Source organism: Microtus ochrogaster (genome assembly GCF_000317375.1).
Source record: "Microtus ochrogaster isolate Prairie Vole_2 chromosome 14 unlocalized genomic scaffold, MicOch1.0 chr14_random_1, whole genome shotgun sequence".
NCBI classification, from domain to species: domain Eukaryota; kingdom Metazoa; phylum Chordata; class Mammalia; order Rodentia; family Cricetidae; genus Microtus; species Microtus ochrogaster.
The window spans coordinates 28,235,731-28,255,817 of NW_004949096.1; the positions used below are offsets into that span (position 1 = coordinate 28,235,731).

General features: G+C 40.8%; 1 protein-coding gene across 1 annotated transcript in view; it reads left to right on the forward strand.

Moving 5' to 3' along the window:
- The window catches only part of Rtf1 (RTF1 homolog, Paf1/RNA polymerase II complex component), a 61,386-nt gene that overhangs the window by 14,404 nt on the left and 26,895 nt on the right, over positions 1-20,087 (forward strand). The window contains exons 2-5 of the mRNA XM_005364281.1: positions 3,276-3,386; positions 12,769-12,916; positions 16,512-16,716; positions 19,612-19,726. Of these exons, the coding sequence (XP_005364338.1) occupies positions 3,276-3,386; positions 12,769-12,916; positions 16,512-16,716; positions 19,612-19,726 (579 nt within the window). The remainder of the gene's footprint in view (positions 1-3,275; positions 3,387-12,768; positions 12,917-16,511; positions 16,717-19,611; positions 19,727-20,087) is intronic.

The window sequence follows — 20,087 nt, forward strand, 5'->3', positions numbered from 1 at the left end:
GCATTTGTTGCTCTTGCAGAGGACCTGGATTCTGTTCCCAATAACTATCTGTAAATATCTAGTTATCTATAACTCCAGTTCCAGGGAATCCAAGGTCCTCTTTTGATCTCCTTAAGCACCCATTTGATATGCATGCATACATACAGGCAAAACACTCATACATATAAAATAAATCTAAAAAGTTAAAATCTTTTTAAAAAGGGAAAGGCTACTGTTACTTGTTGCAACATGGATGAATGTCAGATGTGTAAATATTAAATCAAGCCATATTCATGCCAGTGAAATGGCTTGGCAATTAAAGATACTTGTTGCCAGGCCTGATAATCTGATTTTGATCCTCAGGATCCACGTGGTAGAAGAAGAGAACAGAAACTCAAAAACCACTCTCAAAGAGGCTGCAAGACCATGTGATTCCATTCTCATACCAGTCTCTAATGGGGAAATCTGTAGGAGTGGGAAACATGACAGTGATTTCCGGGAAAGGAGGAGGAAATTTGGAGTGATGCTGGGGTCCTGTGTCTTGATTTTGGTAGTTTTTTTTTTTGTTTTTTTGTTTTTTTGTTTTTCGAGACAGGGTTTCTCTGTAGCTTTGGTGCCTGTCCTGGAACTAACTCTTGTAGACCAAGCTGGCCTCGAACTCCCAGAGATCCACCTGCCTCTGCCTCCCGAGTGCTGGGATTAAAGGCGTGCGCCACCACCGCCTGGCTGGTAGTGTTAACCTGTATGTATTTGCTATTTCTTACCTTGGGGTGTGTGTGTGTGTGTGTGTGTGTGTTGTGTGTTGTGTGTTTAGTTTTAAAAAAATAGTATTTCTCTGTAAGCTTAGCTGTCCTGGAACTCACTTTGTAGACCAGACCATCTCATAGAGATCTGCCTGCCTCTGCTTCCCAAGTGCTGGGATTAAAGGTGTGCGTGACCACTCCCAGCTATTTTTTTTTAACCATTAAGCATAAATACTTCATTGTCATAATATACATTTGGTCTGTAGGAGTTACCTTTAACCTTTTCAGGATCTGGTGTACTTGGTTTCCAATGACATGAGAAGAGTGGCAGACATCTTATGACCGCTTATGAAGAAGAAGCATGCCAGCTGTTAATCTCAGAAGGTCATTTTCTCATCCTGGCCAAGGAAGGACAGTACTCCTAAAATAGCAGGAGACTGGCAGAAGAAAACAGATGCTTTGTAACAGTCTGCTTTAAAATCTGTCCTGCACTTCACTTCTAATTGCATAGCACTGCAGTCATCAAGGGTTGCTCCTGTCAGTATTGATTAACTGCACTCTCTCTGGCACAGTAGGAAATGTTTTAGACTAGTAAATCATGGCTACATTAGGAGCCAGGATTCTGCTGCCAGGTTTAAGTCCTGTACTCTCATGTACTCCTGTTACTAAGTACATTATACAGCTTAGGGACAGGACTTAACCTCTTCTGCTCCACATACTGCCTTAAAAAATGTGTGTGTAAGGGGCTGGAGGGATGGCTCAGTGGTGAAGAGCACTGGCTACTCTCCCAGAGGACCTGAGTTCAGCTCCCAGCAACCACATAGTGGCTCACAACCATCTGTAATGAGATCTGGTGCCTGTTTCTAGCGTGCGGACATACATGGAGGCAGAGTGTTGTATACGTAATAAATAAATAAATCTTTAAAAAAAATGTGTGTGTAAGCACTAGAGGGGTGGCTGAGTATGTTAGGGCACTGATGTTCATCAGAGGCTCTGGGTTCAATTCCCAGCACCTACACGGCAGTTCACAACTGTCTGCAACTCTAGTTCCAGGTGATCTGACACCCTCACACAGACACACATACATGCATGAAAAACATCAATGCATGTAAAATAAAAATAGATTTTTGAAAAAAAGTGTGATGCTTGTGTAAAATTTTGTGTGTATGTATGATGCATGTGCGTGTATATGTGTGTATGGGCTGATGTATGTGCAGAAGCCAGAGGACAACTTCTTGGAATCTGTTCTTCCCTTCCACGCTAATATGGGTTCTGAGGACCAAACTCAGGTCATCAGGCTTTTGAAGCAGGCACTGAGCCATCTCACCAACCCACCAGGCACTTCTTTATCTCTCAATGGGATGATAGTTTGTATTGAGTTATGGTGAAGAGCAAGTGTCAGATGCAGAGAAAAGTGCCTGCTGTTTAGTAAGAACAGTCTAATGTCAACTGGTGGTGTGATTGCAGAGAGTAGAGCAAGTGACCCTTGGTCATGGTTTTGAACAACCGGACTGAGAATATGGGAGAAGTAATTGGAAACCATGTGACAATGGACAACTCCCCTCCTTGTATTTAATCACCAGGACAGGGTATAGATAGTGAATGGGAGTATTGGCATTGTCAGATCAGAGCTCTAGCTAGCACGTGTCCTACTTACTGTGGGGCCCTGGACTGTACATCAGAAAGATAACCTCCTTTTTTATAATTTACATTTTCAAAATATAAAATGACCCCAGAAATGTATAGTTTATGGGCTTATTAAATAGAATAGCCATAATTGCAAAAATTTACCATGAACTACAATAAAAAATTCTTGCAGTATATTGACTCTCTACCATTTGAAACATGAAGCAGATTGCCTTTGCAAACATAATACCATTCAGTATCAGTGGTCAGTACTCAACAGTGTAGAGAGGAATCTGAAAGTTCCATTTTCTGTTTGTTTCACTCCTCAAGGGAGGGCAGATTTTTTTTAATATTTATTTATTTATTATGTATACAATATATATATATATTTTTTTTTGGTTTTTCGAGACAGGGTTTCTCTGTAGCTTTGGAGCCTGTCCTGGAACTCCCTTGGTAGACCAGGCTGGCCTCGAACTTCACAGAGATCCGCCTGCCTCTGCCTCCCGAGTGCTGGGATTACAGGCGTGCGCCACCACCGCCCAGCTCTGTATACAATATTCTGTCTGAATGTATGTCTGCAGGCCAGAAGAGGGCACCAGACCACCATGTGGTTGCCGAGAATTGAACTCATGACCTGTGGAAGAGCAGGCAATGCTCTTAACCACTGAGCTGTCTCTCCAGCCCGGGAGGGCAGATTTTGTTTTGTTTTTTGTTGTTGTTGTTGGTTTTTTGTTTTTTTTTTTTTTTAACCACTATACTAACGAGGAGTGGGAGGGCAGATTTTGAAGCTTCAGTTTTGCACCATGAATTCTGGTCTCCTATCTTCTCAGTGCTCATGGGTGTACTAAGTTGAACACAGGCATGAAGAGATCAAGGTGGGCACTTTTCTGTTGAGCACAACTGATGTGACTATTTCTACCCAATTAGGAGCTCTTGTCCCTGGCAAAGCGGAAGCGCAGTGACTCTGAGGAGAAGGAGCCTCCTGTGAGTCAGCCTGCAGCCTCGTCAGACTCCGAGACGTCGGACAGTGATGATGAGGTGGGTGTTGAGGAGCCAGGCCTGTGTGGTTGGCAAGCATTTAATGAAGATGCTTCCTAAAACTAACACCTATAACCTGAGACCTACAAGAACTTAGTAGGGAAAAGAAATTGTGTAAGCAAAGCTTGAATTGTACACATTACCTGGTGGCCATTTTCTACTGTGAAAGGACCAAACATTAGTTACTTTTTTTGTTTGTTTGTTTGTTTGTTTGTTTTTTTGAGACAGGGTTTCTCTGTAGCTTTGGAGCCTGCCCTGGAACTCACTCTGTAGACCAGGCTGGCCTCGAACTCACAGAGAACCACTGCCTTTGCCTCTCAAGTGCTGGGATTAAAGGCGTGCGCCACCACTGCCTGGCCTTTAGTTACTTTTTAAAGGTCATCTTTTAAATACTGCTTTAACATTAGAAAACAAATTCTAAGTCAGGCATGTGGTACATCCCTATAATCTCAGCATTCAGGAAGCTGAAGCAGAAGGATCAAGGCCACTTAGACAAGGTCCAGTCTCAGAAGAAAGGTGGTACAGAAAAAGCAGATGCTGTATTTATTTTATGGTCAGTACTGTGAAACACAATGCTTTCTCTAGGAAGACTGATTTGCCCTCCCTCAAAGTGCTGGCATTAACTTCAGAGGAAGGTAAAAGACAAACCAAACAGTTGTTCATGTGTCTAGGCCAGGGTACTTTTCACAAATGCCCAGTGAAGCACGGTGGAAGATGGGCGGCAGCGGATGTTCTCATTTGACATAAAGGACTTTTCACCATAGTGATTTCCTGGAGAGAGACATTGCTCTCTGTTCAGTCTCTTGTTCTACAGTCTAGGAGAATACTTCTAACACATTTTAAAATGTTTATTTATTAAACTAAGGTTTAATTAACATCTGAACAGTATTTACCAGTTCTCCTTGTATATAAATTGAGACTGTTTCCATTATGATTGACTATAGTAATATTCTCTTAGTCTTAAATAATTCAGCAAACGACTGCTTCCCACAGTAAGAGGTAGTAAATGCTTATTCTTTTTCCAATGCAAGGACTGTAATTTGCCTCAATAAAATTACCTGATCTATTAAAAAATTTGTGAGGCCTCTGAACTGTTAATTTGATTTTTTGAGTGTTTTTTTTTTTAATGCATAAACAATACAGAAAAATCTTGTTACTGTTTGTTTTGAGATAGGGTCTTCCTCTGTAGTCTTGATTGGTCAGGAACTCACTATGTAGTTGGGGAAGCATTAAACTCCTGAGCCTCCTGGGAATTGAACTCAAGGCCTCTGGAAGAGCAGCCAGTGCTCTTAACCACTGAGCCATCTCTCTAGCCCTTTAAGGTTTGTTTGTTTTTTTGTTTCTTTTTTTTTTTTTGAGACTTATTTATTTATTATGTATATAGTGTTCTGCCTGCATGTATCCTTGCAAGCTAGAAGAGGGCACCAGATCTCATTACTGATGGTTGTGAGCCACCATGTGGTTGCTGGGAATTGAACTCAGGACCTATGGGAGATCAGGCAGTGCTCTTAACCCCTGAGCCATCTCCAGCCCTTTAAAGTTTATTTTTAATTGTATATCTGTGCGTGGGCATGTGCATGTGAGTGCCAGTGCCTGAAGAGGCCAGAAGGGAACATTAGATTCTTCTGGTCCTCCTGTCACCTCCCAAGTGCTGGGATTGTAGGCGTTTGCTACTAGGTCTAAAGAGAGTTGCCATCTTAAAGATGTCATGAGTAGACTTCCTTCCAATAGTTTTGAGGAGCAAATGCACCTGTCATTCCTGTATCTTCTCTTCCAGAGTTCCCACAGTCTTTCTGAGCTGTATTTGTGCCTGTACCCTCCTCTTTAGACTCTGACCTCTTCTTGCTATTGATCTCCCTCCCGTCCAACCTTCTCTTTCTTTTAATCCACCTAATTTTTCCCTTGAATCTAGTTGTACCTCTAATTACACTCTATAATCTCTGGGTATCTCTATGAATGTATTAACAGAAGAAAATTAATAGAGCCATGTACATGGTACATGCACATAATCCCAGCTTTCAGAATGCTAAAGGCAGGGGAGGGTCAAGAGTTCAAGGCCAGATTGGCATGCATATTAGAGAGCCTATCTCAACAACAAAAGTAGACTACTTGGAAAAAGATACAATTTTTAATTTCAAATAAAAATGAACGAGAGCATTTTGTTCTTGTTTTACCATATAGATAATAATGATTAGCATATACATCCAATAAAGACCTCATTACTTCCTACCAAATAGTATTAATTATATTTTACATATCTCTGATTCACTTCTGTTCCACTTGTGGTTTTGTCTCTATAACTAGACTATAAATTTTTCTGATTTAGTGCAGGTATTTTCTTTATGCTTCTTTTGTGATTACCAGATTTATAAAATACAGTACATTGATTAATTATACAATAGAAGTAGGATCACTGGGTGGTGGTGGCGCACGCCTTTAATCCTTTAATCCCAGCACTCGGGAGGCAGAGGCAGGCTGCTCTCTGAGTTCGAAGCCAGTCTGGTCTACCCGAGCTAGTTCTAGGACAGCCTCCAAAGCCACAGAGAAACCCTGTCTCAAAAAACAAAAAACAACCCAATAGAAATAGGAAAAAACTTAGCTAGTCTTCATGTTCTTTAAAAATTTATGATGTTTATTTAATGTGTGTGTATGTGTATACATTATGATACATTATGGAATCATAGGACAACTTCCATTCACCATGTGGACACTAGGGATCAAAGTCAAATTAGGCAATGAACGCCTTTAACCACTGAGCTATTCCACCAGCCTTCTTTATGTGTTTGGTACTGATATTGTTGCATTTATTGTTCAACTCATTTTCTGTATTCAGGATGGGGGGGGATAAAAAACAACTTCAGAAGTCATGCTCTTTCAAATACCTTTGTTGGTTTGGTCACTGTCAGGATTTGTAACAGCAAATACAGAAGCCCTCTGACAGTTGCTTTGACTTCAGCCCAAGAAAGAAGAGAAGGAGGGAGAAAAAGAGCCTCAATGGAAGTTTTGATTTTCTTTTCCAACATAGAGTAGTGTATTACGTTTATGTAGAACAGGAGTTTTGTTTTGTTTTGGAGACAGGGTTTCCCTGACTGTCCTTGAACTTGCTGTGTAGTCCAGTATGCCCTCAAATTCACCGAGCTGCCTTCCTCTGCCTCTGCTTCTGCCTCCTGAATGGTGGGATTAAATTTGGGCACTACCACTCCCTGCTGTTTGTTTCGTTTTTTTGAGACAGGCTCTAATATGTCTGAAGCTGACTTCAAACTCATTCTGTAGCCAAAAATGAACTTGAACATTGTTTTGAAAATGATGTGTGTGTGTGTGTGTGTGTGTTATGTGTGTGTGTGTGTCTGTGTTATATACATGTGAGTGCAGTTCTGGTAGAGTCTAGAGACATTGGAACTGTACGCAACAGAGAACAGTGGACCACCTGATGTCGGTGCTGGAATCAAGTCCTCTGCAAGAGCAGTGTATACTCTTAACTCACTACCCATTTCTCCAGTCTGAGTTGAACCTCTGATCTTCATGTCTACAGTTATGATCTGCTGGAAACCAGGGCTTCCTGTGTACTAAGTTAGCACTCTACCCACTGAACTCTACACAGCCAGAGCATGGTTTCTGATGAGATTGAAACCACCTTCTTACTCTGTCTCCTTTAAGTCTCGTGTTACCCATAGTAAGCAGTCAACTCAATGTGTTATTTGTATTTTACAGATAAGAAAACAGTCTCAGGTTAAAGACTTAGCTCTTTACCAGTTCTTTTGACCCAATTCCAGCACTGTTTGTTACTAGCCTAGCTATTATTCTTGAACACTATTTACTTGAAATATTTTTATTTCACATAAAAATTCAATTCAAAACCAGCATGGAGACCCATGCCTATAATCCCTTTGTGGGATATGAGGCAGGAGGATCAAAAGTTCAAGCTCATTCTCGGCTATGTAATGAATTTGAGACCAGGCTGGGCTACATGAGATTGTGACTCAAGGGAGAAAAATAGCTCAAAGAGCCAGAATGGTTTCTCCTCTGGGTCCCAAGACCTTTACATATAAGTATTTTTGCCTCTTAGAGATGTTGTCTGAACTCTTGAAGTGTCTTTGTTCCCCTGCCTCCCAAATATTCACAATACTCAGTATCTTGAGGTTACCCAAGTCTGAAGCAACCACTTTGACCATGTGTTCAATTCCATCTTTTCACTGTTTGGACGGAAACTGGTCACAGGCTGCTTGTAACATCCACACACCTTCAGTACACACCTTCTGATTTGTTATTTAACTGTTGCCATTATGTCATTACCTCAGTGAGAGTCAGGCTGTAGTCTGTGTTATTAAGTAAGAAATGTCTTCCTTCTAGCCTTTCCTTTGGGCTTTCTTTGTTGCATATTTATGTAGTTGCTTCCTTGTATTATGTGAGGCTTAGGAGAGCGGCAAGATGACTGACAACCCGATCCTCCTTTCCTTGGTAATTTTTGGGTAGCTCTCACTGGGGGATGTTCTGGCCTCTGTACTCAGAGTTCAGTGCAGACCAGGGGCTTTACATTATCATGAAGTTGCATTTACTCTTCTTCAATTCCTCTGACTCTTTTAATCTTCAGGAAAAAAGTGAACAAAAAACCGAAGTTCAGAAATTGTGGCTTCTCATATATCTTTTTTTTTGTGACTTTTAGTGTTTTTTTCTTTTTTTTTTTCGAGACAGGGTTTCTCTGTGGCTTTGGAGCCTGTCCTGGAACTAGCTCTGTAGACCAGGCTGGTCTCGAACTCACAGAGATCCGCCTGCCTCTGCCTCCCAAGTGCTGGGATTAAAGGCGTGCGCCACCACTGCCCAGCGTGACTGTTAGTGTTAACAGTATAACAAATACAGAGAGACGACCTGACAAACACCCAGTTTATATAAAATCTCATAACGCTGAGGGTCTAGAGATCATTTTTTTTAATTTTTTAATATTTATTATTTATTATGTATACAATAGCCTATCTGTTTGTATGCCGAAGGCCAGTAGAGGGCACCAGACCTTATTACAGATGGTTGTGAGCCACCATGTGGTTGCTGGGAATTGAACTCAGAACCTTTGGAAGAGCAGGCAATGCTCTTAACCACTGAGCCATCTCTCCAGCCCTAGAGATCATTCTTGAAAGGTATCAAGTTTCTCCTTCAATCCCCAAAACAAATCATAAAATGTCAACTCATTTCTTTCCTTCATCCTTAATGAAGAAAACGTCAGAACATCAAGTCTGTCCTGTTTTCCCTCACTGCATTTACTATCATACAGTGGCAATGAACAATTTCATTTTCCTCCTCCTTAGTCAGGAGAATAAGGGCTTTGAAGGGGTAGGTGCGCAGTTTCTAGTGTAATGGCCGGAGGAAGTTAGTTCTGTATCATTTCTTCTTGCCACAAAGCCTTTTTTTATTATTTTTTTATTGATAGTAATTGAGCTCTACATATTTCTCTGCTCCCCTCCTTGCCTCTCCCATCCCCTCTTCAACCCTTCTCCAAGGTCCCCATGCTCCCAATTTACTCAGGAGATCTTGTCTTTTTCTACTTTCTATGTAGATTAGATCTATGTAAGTCTCTCTTAGTGTCCTCATTGTTGTCTAAGTTCTCTGGGATTGTGGTTTGTAGGCTGGCTTTCTTTGCTTTATGTTTAAAAACCACCTATGAGTGAGTACATGTGATAATTGTCTTTCTGTGTCTGGGTTACCTTACTCAAAATAATGTTTTCTATCTCCATCCATTTTCCTGCATAATTTAAGCTGTTGTTATTTTTTTCTGCTGTGTAGTACTTCATTGTGTAAATGTACCACATTTTCCTTATCCATTCTTCCACTTGTTTGGTTAGAGTTACTCCGAGATATTTGTGGCTATTGTGAAGGGTGTTGATTCTCTGATTTCTTCCCCAGCCCTTTTACCATCTGTGCCACAAAGTCTTGACTGTCTTCATTTATACTTTATTAGGTCTGTGTTTTAGGAGAATGAGTATTGCACAATACTTAAATATGTGCTTAGGCCAAAAAACATCTAGGAATATCTTATTTATAGATTTTAACGTATATGTAATGCAAATGGGATATATTCTCCATGGGCAAAAGATCTTTGATTGTTGGACTCCTTTGAATCTTCCCAAAAATTCTCAAATTTTAAGTGTTTATTTTTGAGTAGTGAAAATACAGGTGATTCTCCTTACTCTGGTGCTGGGAACACCATGAACAAAGGGTATTTCATGTGATAGTCAATGTCCTACTGCTGAGTACACCTTCAGCCAAAAATTTGCTTTTTTATAAAAAAAATTATTTTTATTTCATATACATTGGTGTTTCACCTGCATATATGTCTGTCTGTGTGAAGGTGTCAGATCCCCAAACTGGAGTTACAGTTGTGAGCTGCCATGGGGGTGCTGGGAATTGAACCCGAGTTCTCTGGAAGAGCAGCTAGTGCTCTTAACCACTGAGTCAGCTCTCCAGCCCTCCAAAATTTTGCTTTTAAAAAGAGTTTTTTTATGAATTTTGTGTGTGCATTCATGTGGGCATGTATGAATCATAGCACATGTAGAGGTCAAAGGACAACTTTCAGGAGCTGGTTCTCCTCTCACTGTGTGGGTTCTTGAGCTTGAGTTCAGGTTGTCAAGCTTGGAAGCAAGTGCCCTTACTGAACCATTTCACTGGCCCCAGAAATTTATTTTTAGATTTAATACTCTTAATTCCCCTAAAGGGTCACATACTGGGTTATTGATTATTTTCCTTTGGTGTCATAGAGCTCGCTGAGTCAACCTCATAAGGGGCAGCTTTGTCATCTTTTGAAAATTGTTGGAAGCAAAACAGCCAATGTTCCTTCACATTCAGATTTAGCAAAAAGCCTCTTGTAAAATCAACGTTTAAATAAATGTCTTCTGTTTTGTTTTTACCCTTGTTTTTGTCCTCCACATAAAGCAGGGAGTGTCATATGCAACAGATGAGAGGCAGCTGCTGGGCTCAGGCTCAGGCTGAGAGAGAGAGCAAAGGATGAGGAAGCCAGGTGACTTCATAGTTCTTTCCCAGCTGGGTAACTGTGTGACTTCACAGTTAGGTAATTTTTGCTCCGGTCAACGCCCACCTCCCCTGGGAGTCCAGAGTTTGGCTCTGTTGCACATTAGAAACCCACATCTGTAGGCAAAAATAGACCTAGCTACTCTGACTCACATGACCCTCTGAACTGCCTCCTATTTCCGTTGAGAAGTTCAGCATGCCAGACAGTTTGGAAGAGGTGGATGGAGTCCACTGTTCCTAACTGAGACATAAATAACAAGTACTGTGTGCATGTTTGTGCTATTTCTTGTAGCAAGAATCATTGGAACAATATATATTATTGACTCTAAAACTTTCTGCATAGAAAATTGTTGAATTTTTAGCTCAGTTAACTGAAAAAGAAAATGAACATTGTGGAGTGTTTTGAATTCTAACAGTTTAGAAAGTAAATTCACCTACACAAGTCACTGTATTCACTCACATAATATTTTATTTCAGAATGTACAGTTATTTTGTTTTCATTCCCCTTTAAATGAAAAATAAATGGCAATTATATCACACCTGTAATCCCAACACTCAGGAGGATTGCCAATTTGAGTTCAGCTGGGCTATGTAGTCTCCAAAAACAAAACAAAGCATTTTCAATATTTTATCAGGGAGAAGTAAGAGCGAGGTTCTTATAAGGGTATATAACTTTTGTGGGCTACCTCGCCAGAATTATCAAAACAAAAACAAACATTGCCCAGCATGAATATACTGAGCCATATTTTTCATCGTGATAGAGTAAGAGCAGAGATGCTGTGTTTTTATTAAATAGTAGATATAGGAAATTTAGTTTGCAAAATTGAATAATCTGGTGATGAAAGGATCATCATAATTTAGTACATATTCCTTATAGAATGAAAATCACGAAGTAGACTAAAACTCATGTCCTTTTCACCTAAAGTCATTCTAGAATGCCAGGTTAAAATATCAAAAGACATTTTCACTGCAAACATGAACACGTGCTGCCTGCTGTTTTCATGACCCATGCAGCTTCCTTAAGTTTAGAAGTCCAGGATCTCATGTTTATGAACTAATGAAGCATTGTTACAGTATAATCCAGGTTGCTACTTCTTCCTTTCTTTAATGTATATAGGTGTTTTGCTTGCATATATGTCTGTGCAACACTTGAGTGCCATGGAGGCCAGAAAAGGGCATTGGATTCCCTGGAATTGGAGTTAACAGATGGTTGTGAACTACTGTGTGTATGCTGGGAACTGAATCTGGTTCCCCTGAAAGATCAGCCACTGCTCTTGATTTCTGAGTAATCTCTCCAGCCCCAGTCTTTATAACACTGCAGTCAATAAGGTGTCTGCTATGTAGGCATGAAGATTGGAGTTCAGATATCCAGCACCGCACAGAAGCCAGGTGTCATAGTGGTGCATGACCCTACTGCTGGGGGCAGTGAGCACAGGTGGACCCTTGGAGCTCCAGCCTCAGTAAGAGACCCTGTCTTAAGCACTAACGTGGAGAGCAGTAGGGGAAGACACTTGACATTGGACTCTAGCTTGTACATGTACAACCGTCATGTGTATTCATGTCCATGTACATGTACATCACCCAGGGAAAAATAAATAAAATCACAGGAAGCAGGGGACATTATTGCCACAGTGTATTTAAGTTCTCCTTTCCAAATCTAGCTCTGTACTTGCTAGCAAAGTGATACAGTGCCTGTCTGTGACTGAATCAGGTTCTCTGCAAGGACAGTAGGGCTCTTAACCATTGAGCTGTCTCTGGAGCCTCACAGTCCAGATTTGTAACAAGATTCCTACTCAGATTTAACAATCTAACTTAACAACTTCCTTGATGTTGCCAAAAAGTGTCATTTCTCCCTTTGCTTTTTATCTTTTTTTCTGTAGAAAGTTCTCAGTCTTTCTGAGACCCACCTGAGTGCTCAGCCGTCCTGTGTACTCTAACCCAGCATTCCGGCCCTCAGAAATGACTGCCATCTATATCATAGAAAATAGGAAAAGTTGTTTTTTTTCTCACTTTTGTGTTTGTTTTTAAAAACATAGTCTCACTATGCAGCCCCAGGCGAGCTTCAGGCTCAGAATCCTCCTGCCTTCCCTTCAAGATTACTGATATTATAAGCATGTATCACCTCATTAAAAGTGCCAGTCCTCGCCGGGTGGTGGTGGCGCACACCTTTAATCCCAGCACTTGGGAGGCAGAGACAGGTGGATCTCTGTGAGTTCGAGACCAGCCTGGTCTACAAAGCTAGTTCCAGGACAGGCTCCAAAGCCACAGAGAAACCCTGTCTCGAAAAAACAAAAAAAAAAAAATAAATAAATAAAATAAAAGTGCCTAGTCCTATTTCAATTTTCCTTTTTTCCCCCCCTTATAGTGGACATTTGGGAGCAATAAAAATAAGAAGAAAGGAAAAGCCAGAAAAATAGAGAAGAAAGGAACCATGAAGAAACAAGCCAACAAAACTGCCTCCTCAGGCAGTTCAGACAAAGACAGTTCAGCTGAGAGCTCAGCTCCTGAGGAAGGTGAGCTCAGCACCCAGCCCAGGAGGAGGCTGTGAGGACGGGAGGACCTGCCTGGGTGTCAACTGGGCCTCTGCTCTTAGAGCTGGGGACTTTAGTTGCTTTCAGTGACCTTGGATCTGTAATACTGAAGGGTTGGTGAGGCTGCTGTAGTTTGACCACTTGTCCCCTGCATTAGTCTCCTCTCAACCTTAGGGAACTTCTTTTTTTTCTGTATAATTCATGGTCTGACTGAGAAGAGACATTCTTGAAACATACCAAATCCCATAGAAAATATTCTTCCATGAAAACAGTTCAGAAATTTTGCAGTTTTTGTTAATTCTAGTTTGACAGCTGAACTTGGTCCAGGACTAGAATGGTAAACTTTGTGTTTTCTTGCCCAAAAAAGGAAAGAAGGAAACACAGAGAGAGAGAGAGTGAGAGAGAAAGAGAGAGAGAAAGAGAGAGAGAAAGGGAAGGAGGGAGAGAGTGGGCCTAACCTGGTTTTAAAGCCCAGGTCTATGCAAATTGAATCAAGCAAATTCTGGTATAACTGATAATTTAATATCCATTAGGCTGTCTTTTTTGTTTTGTTGTTTTGTGTTTTTTTTTATTTGTATCAGACTGGCCTGTATTCTCTCTAGTTCAGGTTAACTTCGAACTGGTGATCCTCCAGTCTCAAACTTCTGAATCTAAGAAAAGTAAAAAAGAATGCATAATTATCAAAATCCCCTGGGTGGTTTGAGTTTGTGAGGAACAAGATGTTTATGCGGTCTAAAAACATTGCTTCGTACATACTGGCCTTTATGTAGGGAAATCTGGGAATATCTAACCAACCAAGAATCTAAATGATCAGTGCCAGTAGCCATAGACAAACATTAGGTAAATGGGAATGCAGGGGAGAAAAAAAAACTACAGCAGCACCCAGCATAGGTCCCCGGCCAGGACTAACATAGTGAAGAGGAGAGGGGAAGGTGACACTTTTTTAAAGGGGTTGAACTGTAGCATGGTAGCAGCCACTTGTCTATCATGCTCAAAGTCCTGAGTTTGATTCCCAGCACCATGAAGGTGGAGATAGCAAAGGTCATAAATCACTTTTGGAATATTCTTGCCAAATTCATAACCTAAATTCTTTCTTGATAGAACAAACCAACTAAACCAAGTTGGGGGATAACTGTTGCTATGTAAACGTAAATGAAATAAAACTCATATTTAAATTTAGTTTCTTGGGCTGGAGAGATGGCTCAGTGGTTAAGAGCATTGCCTGCTCTTCCAAAGGTCCTGAGTACAATTCCCAGCAACCACATGGTGGCTCACAACCATCTCTAATGGGGTCTGGTGCCCTCTTCTGGCCTGCAGGCATACACACAAACAGAATATTGTATACATAATAAGTAAATAAATAAATATTAAAAAAAATAATAAATTTAGTTTCTCAGTTGCACTACTCACATTTCAGTTGTTTGTCAGTTACCTGTGGCAGCTGTCATTCAAATGAAGAATTGTCAATTTATAAGCAATGCAGGCTGAGATGGAAAGATGGCTCAGTGGTTAAGAACATGTACACTTTTACAGAAGACCTGAGTTAGGTTCACAGGTAATCACGAGCACCTATGACTCCAGCTGCAAGAGGATTTGATCCTCTGGCCTTTGAAGGCACTGCACTTATGCACAGACACATACACACACATATATTTACATGTAATTAAAAATAGTAAAAATAGAACTGGAGAATGGTTCAGCAGTTGGAAGCACTGTCTGCTCTTCCAGAGGCCCTAAGTTCAATTCCCAGCACCTACATGGCGACTGACAACTGTCTGTAACTCCAAGATCTGATATCCTAACACAGACATGCGTGCAGGCAAAACCCCAGTGCACATAAAGTAAAAATAAAGATAATTTTTTTTTAAGATTTATTTATTATGTATACAGTGTTCTGTTCTGTCTGCATGTATGTCGGCAGTTCAGAAGAGGGCACTAGATCTCATTACAGATGGTTGTGAGCCACCATGTGGTTGCTGGGAATTGAACTCAGGACCTCTGGAAGAGCAGCCAGTGCTCTTAACCTCTGAGCCATCTCTCCAGCCCCAAGATAAATTATTAAAAAATAATAATAGCAAATAAAAAATAAAAAGCAGACATAGTCACTCATGGCTATAAAGACTGATATGTTCAAGGCAGGGCATTCCCTCTTTGGTACAGCTTTTTGCTGGTGCAGACTACAGAATCCAGAGGTAGGCAAGGTATGGTAGTGAACACTCTCGGTCCTAACACTTGTGAGGCAGAGGTGGGACAGCCTGATCTCCGTAGAGAGTTTTGAGCCAGCCAGGGCTGCACAGTGAGATGGGGGCTAACTTTTCTTGTTGCTGTAAAATAAGGGAGAAAAGGTTTCTTTTGACTTACAAAGTTTGGGAAATAGCCCATCATGGCAGGAAAGACATGATGGCAGGAGGCTGAGACTTGCTACATCTGCCATCAGGAAGCAGAGAGAGATTAATGCTGGCTCATAGCTCCCTTTCTTTGTTTTGTGCATCTAGGACTTACATCCATGGAATGAATGGTGCCATTCACTTTTAGAGTTGATTTTCCTACCTCCGTTAACCTAGTCAAGATATTCTCAGGTGTGCCTGAGCTCAGTTTCTATGTGATTCTAGATCTAATCAAGTAGGCAAGCTTGCCATCAAACCTGAGAACTGAGTTTGATCCCTTGGACCCCAGATGGTAGGAGATTATTGACTCTAAAGGTTATCCTCATGTGTTCTGACACATGCACGTGCACGGGTGCTCACACATAACACACACACACACTAAATAAGTAAATGTAAGAAAAAAATAGTTAATTAAAAATTAAGAAATTGGGCTGGAGAGATGGCTCAGTGTTAAGAGCACTGGTTCTTCCAGAGGACCCGGGTTCAATTCCCAGCACCTACATGGCAGCTCACAACTGTCTGTAACTCCAGTTCCGGGGAACCCAACACCCATGGCAAAACCACCAATGCATATAAAGTAAAATAAATTTTTTAAAAATTAAGAAATTTAAAGGCGCCAATCCTCATTAAAGGATACTGGAGAAATATGTAAAGTTTTGTAGGCAGTATTAACAAGTGAATCTTAAGTAAAGAGATTATAAAAGTCAAACTAGTTTTTTTGTTTATTTGTTTTAGTTTTCAAGACAGGATTTCCCTGTGTAGCCCTGGAGCTATCTCTGTAGACCAGGCTGGCCTCTGCCACCCAAGTGCTGGGATTAAAGTTGTGCATCACCAGGTAGAGCTAGATTACAGGTGGTTTTTGCAGGTTTGTTGTTTTTTTTAAAGTAACAAAGTTGAGTTGAAAGATGAATATGGTGTGTGGCACAGGCCTGTAAACCCTAAACTCAGGAGGCAGAAGCAGGAAGAGTTTGAAGATGTCTTGTGCTACATAGTAAGACAAAAAGCAGAATGTGGTGGTTTATTTTCCCAGCCTAAATTTCCCTAATCCTTTGCATTTACCAAAGATAGACCAAGGAGACACCAGGTGCGTGGAATGGCTGTGTGACGTGTCATCTGGGAGAGCAAAAGGGTGGCAAGTGTCACACTGGGGTCACCATAATATCGTGTGATCTTATGTTGGCCCTTTGCAGGTGAAGTGTCAGATTCTGACAGCAACAGCTCCTCTTCCAGCTCAGACTCAGACTCCTCGTCTGAAGATGAAGAGTTCCATGATGGCTATGGAGAGGATCTTATGGGAGATGAGGAAGACAGGGCCCGACTGGAGCAGATGACGGAGAAGGAGAGGGAGCAGGAGCTCTTCAACCGCATAGAGAAGAGGGAGGTGTTGAAAAGAAGGTAAGACTCTCTCCACCCTGTGCTTCATGGTGGTGTGAGGCTGTAAATATGTAATTATTCTGTTTTTCTCATTCGTTACAATTTTCAATACCAGGAGACTTTGTGAAAGTTAGTTTTCAAGTGATAATAGTTAAGATTCTAAGAACTGGCAAGATGGCTCAGTGGGTAAAAGGAGTTGCTGCCAAGCCTGATGGCCTGAGTTTGAGCCCCAGATGCTATGTGATGGAAGGAGAGAACTGATTCCTGAAAGTTGTCCTCCGACCTCCACAGTTTCTTGAGACGTGTACATTCTCCCCACCACAAGATAAATAATTAAATAAATTAAAAATTTGGATGATTTTGAGCATGCTTGAGTCAGTCTAGATTGTGATGTTTGGTAGGTTAGATGTAGTAAATGCATTTTCAGTTTTCAGTGTTTCAGCTCCCAATGGGTTGAGGTGCAGTCTCTTACTAACCTGAAGGGAATCTGGTCATAGGAACTGACAGTTGAAGTATGATTGTTAATATACTGGAAACCCAATAATGCACTTAGGGCCGCATTTATTGCCCCCTCAGTGCTGTCAGCTTTACTAGTGTGTGTTATTCAGTAGGTTTTTCACTAGTTTGTGGTTCTGATGGTGGAACCCAGGGCTAGGGAATGCTAAACAAGATTTCTTCTATTGAGCTGTCCATTTTTGATTTTTATTTTAAACAACTTTTTGCGGGGCGTAATGGCACATGCCATGAATCCCAGCACTTAGGAGGTAGAGGCAGGTAGATCTCTGAGTTCTAGGCCAGCCTGGTCTACATAGTGAATTCCAGAACAGCCAGAGCTACATAGTGAGATCGTGTCTCAAAAAAACAAACAAAACACACAAAGAAGATAAAATGTGATTAATTTTTAACTTATTTACTTATGGTTTCTTGAGACAGGGTTTCTCTTTGTGGCCTTAGCTACCCTGGAACTCACTTTATAAACCAGGCTGGCCTCTGCCTACCAAGTGCTGGGATTAAAAGCATGCACCACCACCACCCAATGTAATTAATTTTTTTAAGTAAAAAATAAAGTAAGTATATCATTTAATTTCTACCAGACAAAAACTGTCGAGAAAATGATAATCTTGTCTTGATTTTTATGTTGTATGTACAGCATGGATGTAGGTACTCGATGTCTGTGTGTGCACATTAAAGTCAGAGGAGAGTGTCAGGTGTCTTCTTGTATTCTGCCTTCTCATTTAAGTCAGGATTTATCCCTGACCCTGGGATTCTGGTTTTATTGGCTTAGCTGGAAGCCAGCAAGCTCCAGTGATCGTCCTGTCTCTGTGTCCCTTAGAGTTGGAATTACAGGCCGGTTATGTGGATGCTGGGATCAGAACTCTCTCTGTACCGCATGGTTGTGCAGTAGCTCTTTTAATCACTGAACCATCTCTCCAGCTCTTGAATTCAGATGTCAATTTATTAATTAGCAAAAACAATACGGGCCAGCTCTGGTAGCACATACCTGTAATTCCAGCACCTAGAGAGCTGTAGCTTAAAGCCAGCATGGGTCTCCAGAGTGAACTGTCCTAAATAAAACAGAAGGCTGAAATGTTGGACTGGTGATTGGCTCAGTGTAAATTGCTTTTATGGTTTCCCCAAGACACAAGCTCAGTCACCAGTGCTGCTGTGCAAGCTGAGGAGCTTATTCGGAAGCTGCTTCAGGGTTCTATCTCATCTCCCAAAAAGGTGAAATTAAACTTGGCTTTTTTCTTGAGTGATGGAGTGCCCAGAACTTGCTTCCTTTCCTGTCTACCTAGTATCTTGAGAAGAAAATTGAAGCACCTTGGCAATTAGTTCCAATGTCTCAGGGATCCTTTTTGTCCCTTCTGGATTCCATATTAAGTATGGTGAGTTATGGTAGACAAGAGTGTTCAACTTTCAGTCGGCAGAAAGTGGTAGGCATTCATTTTAAGTGTGAATGCCTCCAAGGTAACCTGTATTACAAAAAAAACAGGATTTGGAATACTGCACTGGAGTTGTGGGTGAGGAAGCGTGACTTCTAAAGTTTGGATTTCTGGACTGTGGAGAGCATAAGAGTTTGACCAAAAATCCAATATCATAAATTTAGAAAGTAATTTTCATAAACTTAATATGTGATTATCAATCCATTTAGTGTATATTGGCACTTCATTTTTATTTAGAGCTGACTAGCATTCCATTATAAGTATATACTACAGTTTGTGAATTTATTCAGTTACCATTAAAGTTGTTCTTACCCTTTTTCCACTATGAATAATGCTATTACAAAAGTTGATATTCAAATATTTGGTGTCTATTTTTAGTTAATTTGGGTGTATTCTGCTGTATTTTTGTTTGATACACAATTATTTTCTTTATTTAGACAAAATCTCCTGTATCTGAAGCTGGCCTCAAACTCACTATATAGCTGTGAATGACTGATCTCTGACCTGAATATTTTCTTTCAAATCCCTTCCACCTTTATGCTTTTGAATAGTTTGTTTGTTTGTTTTAAGTTTAGCTTATATGTATGGGTATTTTGCCTGTCTGTCTGTGTACCACAGGCATACTTGGTGCCCACAGAAGCCAGAAGAGGGTATGAGACTCCCTGGAGCTACAGACAATTGTGAGCTGCCATGTGGGTGCTGGTAATCGAGCCTGGGTCCACTGGACGAGCAGACAGTGCTCTAAATCGCTGAGCCATCTCTCTAGCCACACAGTCAACAATTTTAATGTACTTACGGTGCATTGGAGTTTCTTTCAGGAAGCCAAGAGATTATTTTTGTGTGAGTGTCTGATACTCTCATGTTCCAAAATGTTTTACTCCTTTCCTTACTTATTTCCTGTCTCCTAGCAAGATAGAAACCAGCCTTTACATATGTTTTATTGCTTTTTAAAAATTAAATATCTTTTAACCAGGTTTGAAATTAAGAAAAAACTAAAAACAGCCAAAAAGAAAGAAAAGAAAGAAAAAAAGAAAAAGCAAGAAGAAGAACAAGAAAAGAAAAAGCTGACTCAGATTCAGGAATCTCAGGTAAGAGGCCATCCTCAAGTGCACTTGAGGCTGTGCTGACCCGTATGTTAGCCTTGGGTACTTCGCACGGATTATTTCACGCACCCTCCCCTGGGTCTCATTAGTCTGAACACCATCTCTCCAGCGGCTACACTGATGAACTGCTTAGGACTTGTTCACTCAAGTCTGCCTAAATAGAAGCCCACTCGAATGTAAGCATCACTGAAGGGTAAGTTGATGAACTCCGTTTCCCAGATAACCAACTTGATTATGTTTAAATATGTCACCTCTGCATTTGAAGTAACATATCAAGAGATATTAGATCATAATATAGAGTGTCTTCCAGAAAGAGTTCACTCTGATAATTCTTTTTTCTCTTTCT